Source organism: Dreissena polymorpha, chromosome 12, assembly GCF_020536995.1.
Source record: "Dreissena polymorpha isolate Duluth1 chromosome 12, UMN_Dpol_1.0, whole genome shotgun sequence".
Lineage (NCBI taxonomy): Eukaryota > Metazoa > Mollusca > Bivalvia > Myida > Dreissenidae > Dreissena > Dreissena polymorpha.
This window is the reverse complement of record NC_068366.1, coordinates 17,888,739-17,900,956: the sequence shown is the minus strand read 5'-3', so window position 1 is coordinate 17,900,956 and position 12,218 is coordinate 17,888,739. Positions and strand designations below refer to the sequence as shown.

Below are 12,218 nucleotides of genomic sequence, written 5' to 3'. Positions count from 1 at the left end.
AAAATGATTAAAAAGCTGATTTAGTGTAAACTAACCTGATTTATGCATTGGTTATACATATCACGAAAATATGTTGCACACTGCGTTCACATAACTTAATTGCGCAAAGATATTTTTATATTAAAAAGTACCTGTCAATAGTCCGTAAATCACATCTAACATCGTCATCCGTAGAAGAAAACCAAACTTCCAATAGTTTTTCAGTCCCTTCGAAAAAAGTTTCGTCTGACACGGATGCCATGTTCTGAGTGTGTAACCTACCGGTCGATTCGCGAAAATTTCTCCAATATTTTTAATGTGATACATCGACTATCTTCGGAATCCTCCGTTAGACCGGTGATCGTGATAAACCGACTATCTCCGGAATCGTTCGTAGGAGAGATGACTGCCATAAATCGTCTGCTGATCCAGACGTGTCAGATCTCGCGACTATGGTACGCATACTTGTTCAGGCATCTTGACTAGGTGAAGCAGTGCTAATTTATCCAAAGGCAACGTTTCCACTGTTGCGTAAAATTTGCAAAATTAAAAGTGCGCACGTTTTATGCATCATTTCGACAGACTGGATTGTAAATATCATCATACAACATGTCTATGCGTAGCATGTCTATCCGTTGTATCGGCCCTCTTAATGAATACGTACGAATTTTGGAAGTGAACAAATACAAAAACACGCATATTTTATATACAGAAAGTTAAATGTGTATTCTTGGACATAATGTTCAACAAAACTGCATTTAAATCGGAAATGTTTAAAAAAAAACACTGGCTAGACTTAGCTCTCTGTAGTAATCTATTTCATGTGTCTCATAGTATCGGCCCTTCCGACTGCAGGGTTGCTAAGATTTGCAACTATGTGCATTTACTTGTTCTAAAAAAGTAAGAAACTCTTGCTCCTGTTGTTCTTAAAATATTCTTTTATTCAAAAATAAGCGGCATTTAAAACATTTGATAAAGCTAGATCTACTCTTACTCCATAAACAAACTAACATAATATTGTGTGTTACGTAATTAAAAATCATAGCATCACCCGGGAATAAACATGACCTACACCGGAAATCATGAGAATGATCGTTGTAATAGTCCTGGGTAACCATCAAATAAAATTGAAACTTCTAAAAACTGAAAAAAAGTTAACTCTCTAGCACTTCTTGAAGGTTTTTCGTTAAAGGCACGATACTATGAGGAGGACCGATACTAGATCTATTAGAGTTAGGGATATGAGTATTTGTAGTAAGTGAGTTAATTGTAGCATAGAAAGCAAATCCTGCTATTTGAATTCTTTAAAACAAAGTTAAGACAGTTTGCTGTCAGAAGCAAACAATGTGAATCATGTATAAAAAAAACGTTGTATGTTAAAAAAACGATGCATAGTAAATCTATTATATGCTTGTTGAAGTTATACATATGTATAAAGGATCTTATGAAAGTATTTTTAAGGGACGTCACTCAATGGTCAAACTGTATTATTTATAACGTGGTCATGGTAACATTTTAACATTTCTTTCAAGAGACAAATGAGGGCTCGCCCATTGTCAATTCAAGGGACATTTATATTTTTAAAAGTAGTAAGCCACAACCTGTAGTTAGTGAAATTTTGATAAATCCTATTGAAACTTTAGACTTTGAATTATGAAAAAATCGATGTGGGAAGCTATACCGTGTGTGCGATCAATAAAATATGACAGTCACTACAAAATCGTATGTATAATATAATCTGTAAGATACGTTATATATATGATATCATTTCATGTTAAAACTACAGAGTCGACAACTATCCAAATATATATTATTCCTTTTAGTGAAGGAATGACATATAACTATAACAATGATAAGTTGTTTCGTATAACTTTGCCTTTTAAGGAATAATTTATCATAAAGTTATAGTAAACATATATAAAATAAACAAGATCAAGAATGGCTCGATCCCTGTTATGTATGGTGTACTTTTAAGACGAACATATTCTTCCAAATCATCGCTGTCATTACATCAATCTTATAGTATCTAATTTATGAGGAAATAATTTGCAGTTCATGTGTGCAGAAAATGGTTCATATTTTGATAATAAATTGTACTGCTTTTTAACCTATTTTACATAGGTATATCATGCATTGAAAAATGCAATTTATAGAACAAAAACCTATCAAAGAATGACTGACTTGCCTTTCTTTAGAAGTAAAAGCTTTTTAAACGTCTAAACAAAACCACTTGCTGAAATAAATGCAAATAAAATACATGAAATTGTTAACGTATCTTACATTTAAGCTTAGTGGCAACTATACTCATTTTGTCTTAAGTTGCTTGCTTATTTAAGCATAAAAATAGTTGATATTGTACATAATGCATTTTGACTGTCAAATCATCCCACGTAAACCATACTGGATCAATATTTTGACATTGTATACCACTACAAAAGTTAACGTATCTTACAGTGTGAATCCATCTTAGAGAACATCTTCGTGCCTAGTCTGTTGCTCAATATCTGTTTAAACTATGAATTCGTCGATGCTTTATTATTGCAATTGCTTTGTTTATAAAACTTCATTAATAAAAATACACAGTCTACATTCTGAACAAAAAAAAAGAAGTTTTGCAAATTGCTGCACGTACTTATAAACAAATCACTTTAGCTCATTGTTTATTATGTTAAAGAATCCAGCTAGATCATGATAAATCTTTGTTTGCCAAAAGTCTAACATTGTAAGTAGCGCATTGATTGCCATATAAATCAAGTAAGATCACAATGAATTTTAGATAAATTTGAAATATATATAAAAAAAATCGTATAAAATCTAACATAAAGAGCACTCTCGTTGTCAAGTTCTTTTTTATTATAATTTGTGTGATTATTTTTATCATCTAAACTGTATGCAGTGTCAAGAAAAGATCATGAACTTACAAAGTGACAGCTATAAGATATGGTAAATCAAAAAAGACAGCGATCTTAATTAACAGGATTATATATTTTTGTTAAAGTATACATTCTCCATGAAACACTGATTGTGCAGATTAATGTAAACAAACTGCTTAAGGTCATTGTGCTTTTCGTGAAGGTATATAGCTCATCGACTACTGTAACATGTTCATGTATCAACATTACCATGTCCCAGCGAGAAAATTCAAATTCAAATTATTTTCCTATCACTGTATTCTTTCTTACATACACATGGTGGAGTTCGGATAGAAATGTAAGATACGTTAGCAACATTGTAAGATGTAAATACAATATAAAAAACACAGTTCCTAATACCCGTTCAAAATAACACATACTTAGATTGTAATGTAATTTGACCCTAGTAATACCAACCAAGCACACATTAACTGAGAGAATAAAATCCATCTTTTACAAGTTGTACCCTAAACATAACATAGAGCGTGTAATATACGTTAACTTTATGTAAGATACGTTAAGCTTGTTTGTTTCGTTTTATGCACTAAAAAGCACACATATTCGTTAACAATATACATTTGAAAATTAAGTTTAAAGTATAATATCATGTAAACACACAAAACGAATGATTCTAAAACGGTAACTTATCCCAGTTATAACACATTAAATTAACCACTGGTCCAGTATCAAACGTTATATGAAGTTATAACTTTTATATATGAAGTTATAACTTTTATATAATCAACCTGCCAAAAAAACTATGGTTATCATCCAAGAACATATGGTTCTGTCGAGTCTATCTAATGTTAGTTGTGCACGTGTATGGTTTAAAGAATCTATATTTAGGATTTTGAAAAATAGGAAAATGATTACATGAAAACATATTAACGTATCTTACCATAACGTATCTTACCAACATTTTTAGTTTTTATTACCATCATTAGGTTTGTGGTTCTAATTACAATACTTGTGCTATATCTTGTCATTATAGAGCAAGCGATTAAGGAATCATAGCCTGGAATATGATTGTTGTGTTCATTTAGATTATTTAGTCGATACAGTGTTAACGTATCTTAAACAACATGTACGCAACAATTAAAAATTCGAATTTCGTCGATTTATGCTGTTTTAATTCTCAAATAATGAGTTTAATCACTACTATGAACATATTATGTGACCATTGCCAATGTCATATGCATATAATTCACACTATTTTACATAATTTCATACCAAATATGTGATACCAAATTTTTTTAACGTATCTTACCGCAGTTTACGGGACACTCGTTAAATACGTTATGTGAACATTATGAGCATGATTTCAGTGCCCAAGTGCATATTTTTATGTTTCCAGTTATATGTTTCCTCCAGTCCACAAATAGAAACCCTCTCTAAATCACCAGAGAAATATATTTTGTGCCACTTACACTTTATCATCATGCCTGGGACATTAGAAATATTACATTTTAGAGGTGGATGTCGTCAAATATCAACTTTGCTCAGGTACTAACCATCTTTGTCGGTCTAAAATAGCTTCAAAACTTAGCACATTAAGTATCAATTAAAATATATAGGCATGGGCCAGTAAAAATATGAAAATGTGCCTTTAATTGACAATTGGTGGGCTACAATAATATTCATTACCACTTATAAATCATATTCCAAGGTAAACGGTCCCAGTTCAACCAAGATAATTATCAGCCTTATTACCATCGTGCATTTCGACGTGTTTTTCTGCAACTATATAATGTAATTTAAATTTGAAAACGTCAATGGTACCCTGATCTAAGAAACTCGTAGGTTATTTAGAATTCCTTAGCCAACGCACATAATTTGGATTTATTGCATTTTTATTCTCTTAGTAAAAATGTGTAAACTGCATACAGTGCGTGTCTAAATAAATAAATGATCTTCAAAATAGACACTGTTTGTGCAATCCTCTTGAATTTTATGTAGACATTGCAAATATATTGACCCAAGTTAAAGAATTACTTCATACGGAAGTTAAATGTCATCTTCGCGTTATGTTTATACAAACAATAACTTCGTTAATTCAAGTAAAGATGCATTGATTATTTCAAAATATCGCTCTAGCAGTTGCGAAAGCTTAAATTAGGGCCGTGCTCTTTGAATGGGATTTAATTCATGTGCATAAAGTGTCGTCACAGATTAGCCTATGCAGTCCGCACAGGCTAATCAGAGACGACACTTTCCGCTTGTATGATATATTTCGTTTAAAGAAAGTCTCTCCTTAGCAAAAATGCAGTTTAGGCGGAAAGTGTCGTCCCTTAATAGCCTGTGCGGACTGCACAGGCTAATCTGAAACGACACTTAACGCTGTGACGTAGTTCTCAATACACGATTATGTAGACAGAGTCCAATGCTGATTTCTTAACGTTTGATTTCTGCTTATTAACACAACACAACGTTTTCAATTATTTGTAAGATGAACACGAAGACCCTCAACGGGCCCGCCCGCGACAACAAGCAATAATGCATATTTTATGTTCGGCTGCGCTTGTAAGACTGGCTATTTACTAAGAAAATACAGAAGTTGATTGTAACGTGTGCAATTCTGATTGGCCGTTTGTAAAGTCACGTGTAAGCAACGTAAATACGACGTATGCAAGGGACTCATAAAGAGTACATACGGAATTAACCGATTTTTGACGATCTTTATGATACGTAACAATCGTGATACATCGGCTATCTCGGATTCCTCCGTATGAAATAAATCGTCTGCTGATCCAGAGTGGATACGTAAATATGCAAGGATTCATCAACTATGATAAATCAAAGCGCTGAAGGCACTGAAGATGTTCGCTATTGCATAATTTAACACGCAATTCATTTTTGAAAATCAATCGCAAATTTGAAATGAACACACGCCATTCAACTTTATAAAGTGTGTGTCATAGCGCACGGGTCGAGTTTTGTGTGCATTTTTTATCATCCTTATTATTTCAGAGAAATAACTAAGACAAAATAAAAACAACATGCTTTTTGGAAGTTCTGAAAGCATAGAAAGTATGATGAAAATGGTAATGATAACTTAATATAAAGAAAATTTGCAGTCACCATCATATTAAAGGAATATTTTTTTCTAATATCAAATGACTATCTCACCAAGAATATAAATTCATAATGAAAGTTCCGTGTACAAAACTTTTGATTTTTGACACCATATACAAATTCAAAATATACAACAATCTTCGTATCTTGTATATGGAGGAATAAAAGTATATAAACATTGCTGTTTATGCTTTACTTATTACCCGAGCAGTTCACACGGTGTCAACAACGCTAACATAAACATAGGTATAGAGCACTCATGCGCTTTTAGGCGTAGCTGTTTCAGTTTTCATCTTAGTGACTTTTACATAACGCCAACAGACACGCATGAATATTTTCGAATATTTAATAAGCTGATTCGAGATACAACCTCTGAATTTTTGCTACACCACTGCGTATGTGCTCAATTCAAAGGATGTAGCACTGTTCAGTGTAAGGAATTCCGGACTACTCTTTGTATGCTCAAACGACACAAATTGTGGCCCTGTTACAATTACGCGTTACAATCCATCTCGCAGAATTTCACTTTCGCCTCCAAGATGAGAAAACAATCATTAGCGAAATAGTATAGTGTCACGATAAGAGAAAATCGTTTAATTATCATACCACAATGTTTGCCGTACTTGGTCAGCACGTCTGGAAATCATTCCTTAATGTGTGGATAGGCTGCCATTATTAACAAGTTTGCTATTTTCAATTCAATTTTGTATCAAAAAGCATTGTTCTTAAATGTGGCATTTTCAATTCGCAATGAGATTTGTAATGACCCTCGTCATGTGAAAATGGGTCTTATTCCATATGCGCCCATCATATAAATAGCCCACTCAGCTATCACTCCTTCTGGTAAGGAGAAACATAACATATTGAGTGATTTTAAAGCGAACAGCGTCGCCTATGGCCTGACTGCGCAAAAGCACATGTTGGGTTTAACAAACGCTTGCCGAAACGCATAAGACCCATTTTCGCATGACGGCGCTATTGACGTGTGATTTAAATGTGTCGAAAGAAAACTGCGTTTAAATCAAATATAAACATACGATATATTTCGATAGTGAAGAAAGATACTCATAACAAGGCATATGAGGACACATATGAAGTGCTCTCCCGTAGTATATTTTTTATTTAACTCACACTAATGTGTGGTTTGACAATGCTAACACACATTTCATGCGGTGAATATGCAGCTTACAAGTGAAAAACACAACACAATAGTTAAACTTTTGTTTAATTGTATTTAATTATTTAGAAAAGTAAATTGCTAACTTTATTTCAAAGTCAGCGTATACGCCGACTACATTTTTAAAAGACATTTATTGTTATAAATATATTTAATATAATATATTAGGTTGTTTTCGGTTTTAGCGATTAAAAAGCATTTTCGAGGTTGCCTATAGTATGCCTGTAGTAATTCATGAACTCATATCCAACTGTCTATGTATTGAGAACTGTGAATATAAACAAGCTTAACCTTCTACTAACCTTCTGCTATTGCATTCGTATTATTAATATAAATTGTTATATTCGGGTTTAGCAATTATGAAACTTTTTTTTGTCTATCGTATCGCTGAAGTTATTGTTGAACTTATGTTCAACGTTTTATACATTGAGAATATAAACAAAGACCTATAGATAATATGGGTCTTTGATATAAATAAGCGTCAACTTTTTCCCGAATCTCTCATTTTACGACCTGTACTACGTCATTGAGTTGTATGCGAGAGCGTAACCTATTGCGTTGTTATAACCCGTAAACTTTCCTTTGTTTATCGACAGACGCATCTATTAATAGCCTCATATATCATGAATGCCAAAACTACCGGGAAAAAGAACCACGTGACCAAATAGGACGCAAAACGCAAATACCATGCGACTACGACTTTTATTATGTAAGAAAGCTCCGCAATTCCTTTGAAGTCGGAGCCTTGTGATTGCTATTACTTAAATAATTGACCTCTAACTGAAGTAAGCAAAGGAAACGCAGCACCTAATTGACCCATTCCTTATATGTGCGAAGGCAGATTGCATATTACTAATGTATGGTTTGCCTATTATAACACACATTATAATGCGGTAAATATGCGACTAACAAGTCAAAAACACTATAATTAAACTTTTGTTTTGAATTAAGTTATTTAGAAAACAAAATTCCAAACCTTATTTCAAAACAGCAAGACTACATTTTTTAGGGAATATTATTGTAATATTTAAATGTTTTTTTAACAGTTTCAGCGATAATGAAAATTTTTTTTATGTTGTCTATCGTATCCCTGTAATAATTGTTGAACTCGTGGTCAACGTATTATTAATTGAGACCTGTGAATATAAACAAGCGTAACCTTATACTACTGCGTTATTATCACACGGACTCCCCTTTGTTTATCGCCAGCCTCAGATTTATGAATGAGCTGAGCGAAAATACTACGTCACGCACACGCAGCAGAAAGTGGACTATTTTAATCATTCATAAACAATCTCCTCCGCGACACGTACAATACGATCATTGTTTATTGATTCTTTTCTATAAAACACCGTTCGAAAATATTGAATGTAACACGATATTAATATAATGTTGCCATTTGTGAATACACATAATTGGAGAACTCAAACCTCTTGCATAAATTATACAACTCTTTCTTGCGCGGATACGCAAGCGGGTATTGGGTTAATCATACCTAGTCGTATCGACCTGAATTTCACACTAAGCACTTTAGACGGGCGCTAAAGCGCCCATCTAAAAATCCAAAGTGTCCGAAACTTATTGATGTTTGATAATCCGAGGCTACTGAAATGTTGATCTAGGTGAATGCCTTTTGAAGAATGTATGGAATTTGGTTTATAAATAACGTTGCTACAAATTTCGATCATTATATAAATTAAATCCTGCCCAAAATATACGTTTTGTTACAACGCACATGCATTAAACCCCCTTTACACAGAGAACGGCTCATTTCCAATGTTAACGTCCACTCAATATTTTGAAGGCTTTGCGCTAGATAAAGGTTTATGCCAGACTATTAGTCTTTAACTACCAATTTTACGAAGGCACGGTATTGATAATTATTGAACAAAACTACTTATGTGTAATGAATAAATGAGTTTACATAGCTCTTAGCGAATGACTTTGACTATGTGGACATCCTACATAGTTGCCGTATTGAAACACAACAAATTTTATTGTATTATGGTATCAGCAAGTGATATACGTTCACCTCTACAGTACAGGTGTCTGCTTTATACCTCAGAGACAAATAGAGACCGATCACCGCCTGATCAGCGGACGAAGTATTTTTGCGATCATTGGGCTGGCGCCCGGTCGATGATCAAAAGGACACCGGGTCATTGTGTAGCATCGGGCGGCGTCCGGGTGAATTTTAAGTCTCACTTAAAATTATACCCGACTTCGGGCCCGGGAAGGAATCGAGTTGAGATCGAAAAAAGATCGGACGATCAACGCAAGGTTATCGCCCGGCGATCGCCCGACATCGGATTCATTGAACGTGTATTGGCAAAATAAAAGGTTTTTCCCAGGAGCATAAACATCGGCCGGCGACCGTCTGATTGCCGGAGGTGCTCCGTACGATGACCGACGAACGCCGAACGGCGCTCGTTAAGATACACGTACAATTAATCCGATGTCGCGCGCACACGATGCGATAACCGTGCGTTGATCGTCCGATCTTTTTTCGATCTCAACTACATTCATTCCCGGGCCGGAAGTCGGGTTAAAATTTTTATGAGATTAAAAATTAATCCAGACGCCACCCGGTGCTACAAAATGACCCGATGACCCTGTGTCCGTGCGATCATCGGCCGGGCACCAGCCTGATTAGCTGAAAAAATATGTCGTCCACTGATCGGACTGTGGTCGGTGTCAATTTGTGACTGAGATATTAAACTTTGTCACTCATCGGACGACGGACGGCTCCGACGTGTCCAATCTTCCCGATGCCTGAAGATCGGACACATCGGCCGGCGACCAGATTATTTGCGACTGAGGCATTTGTCGGAGCAATCATATGTAGCAAATCATTATCCTATTATATCCTGTATAAGGCATCGTTTTCGTTACACGTTAATGTTTATAGCTATGAAGTATCAAAAGAAAGTCACTGAAATGAACCACACTTTTTACAGACGGTGACAATAACACCTGTTTTATACAAAAGCAGCGTGTATTTTCCGCCATTTTGAGAATTGGGCCGGGTCCCTTTGGAGTGGGAAATATCGCGGCGTTTTGACCAAAATTTGGGAAATTGGTGTTGTTGTTTTTGCTAACAAAATGCTTCAAAAATGAGAAATAAATTGTTTGAACTGTTAAATTTAATAAATTGTTTCTAGTAGAGCTGGAATCGGAGAATAACTAAATGTTGATTTAAAAAAAATGAAACCTTCAATTGGGAATTTTTAGGTCCCATTTGGGAAAAATTTATACTTTTTTCGGATACCGGCCCCGATTTTGATAAAACAACAACACTGAAATAATATGTTTAGTTATGGGTTTTTATTGAAAGCCACTATCCAGTTAAACATTTTGTATAAAAATGATATTGTATTTGTGTCACGATTTGATAAAAAAATATTATATATTTTCATCTATAAAATTCTTTATATGACGCCCATGTTTGTTGTATCGAAATGTAGTATGACGTCTAACGGTATTAACTCTATAGAAGATGAAAAATATAATGGTTATTTCGTGCATTGAAAATAAAACCCAAAACAAATATCCAGAATTAATGATAAGATAAGTACGATGTTAATACAGACATTGATCCCGTTGACTATTTTACCTCTGTGTTGAATAGTCAAATGATAAAAGTATCATCTGTTCATAATCATAGATTCTATTTGCCGTATAAATCAACCGAAAAAATGGATATCGATGAATTTGTATAAAGGCATAAGGAAATGATTTGATTTAGGTGCTAATATATAAATACAAGTTTATTTTTAAATAAAACTACTAAGATAAGCTATACATATAAATAAATTAATAAAATGTCATTAAAATATTAAATATCCTTGCTGGTTTTGTCGATTTACGAACCATGCTACATAGAGAGCTACTGTAGCACGATGAAACTGATATTCAATAAAGCCAAACATTAATTTTCATATACGAATGTATACATATCCTTATACCAAGAACATCTCGAAGCAGTTACTTCTTTCAAGAGCCTACTGGTTTATTTATATACCATAGGAATTTTATAAGAACGCAAAAATGTTAGTAAGCATATCCTATTGTCTTTGTTTGATAGATATGAATTAAGTGTTAATAAATATGAATTAAGAAGGAAGAGAACATTCAATTAATTTTATACCATTGTGGCATCCATATTGAACAACCCGTCCGAGATATAAAAACTGCGCGAGAAAACGATAGAGACATGCAGGAGACATTGCACAAGATGTCATAAAGAAAATAAATTATTTAACTATTATTTTCGCGAAATTTTAATGAAATATTTAGTCAAGTGACGGCAATAAAATGACGGAAAAGCATTTCACAGGAAGAAATTGTTTTGGTTGTCGGTAGAGTTTCAATGTTTATCTCGTAATCTATGATCACTCGTAGGGAAATACATTTGTTTAATTAGTTTGTTTATGATCACTGGTGAAATAAAATCGATAATCTACCGAAACCAACAAATATTCTCTACATATTACCTGCCATTTAAGGTCTTTTTAGCCAATAATACACTCGGCAATCATAGTCTGTTTTTCAAAAATACTCCATTGTCTTTGTTGTATTTTCTGCCTCACACTGAAAAATATTTATTGTTTACATCGCAAAATGCAGATGATCACTTTCGGTTTCGATACTATTTGGTAAATACCGTAAAGACTAATTAAAGTCCTTTTCAAAAGTGGATCAAAATGTGGTGAAATAGTATTTGAAAAGTGTATCGTTTAAATTATAGGGAAATGCATAACAAATGAACGATGTAAGTGCTCTGCTCTTGTACTCAAAATTTGGACAAACAGTTTTATGCGCGTCGTGTGCAACCGTAACCTATAATTATGTATAACAAGGAAGGAAAACGTGCCGGTAGTATAAACGGAGGCATTTTATACCGAATGTTTTGTACACACCGAACGATTTGTGTGAAAGCGGTTCCAATTGTAGGCGTGGATAATCCTACATTCAACCTGGATGATGATCAAAGTGCGAAGTTTAACACATACGATAAATATGATGCAGCACAATTATGAAGGGTAACTGGTTTGAAATAAATCCGCAAAGGACGGTTC

The 12,218-nt window shown here is 34.0% G+C and overlaps 1 protein-coding gene across 3 annotated transcripts in view; it reads right to left on the bottom strand.

Annotated features, from left to right (window-relative positions):
- Positions 1 to 11,794, bottom strand: part of LOC127853789 (S-adenosylmethionine decarboxylase proenzyme 1-like) — a 75,930-nt gene extending 64,136 nt beyond the window's left edge. For 2 of the 3 annotated variants that reach the window (XR_008036747.1, XM_052388560.1), the window contains exon 1: positions 132 to 310. Coding sequence is in view for 1 of the 3 variants with exons in the window: in XM_052388560.1 (XP_052244520.1) it covers positions 132 to 241 (110 nt within the window). In the remaining 2 variants the exon portion in view is untranslated. Of the gene's footprint in view, positions 1 to 131; positions 311 to 11,633 lie in introns of those variants that run through there. The other variant, XM_052388561.1, reaches the window with a different exon arrangement.
- Positions 11,795 to 12,218: the final 424 nt, after the last annotated feature.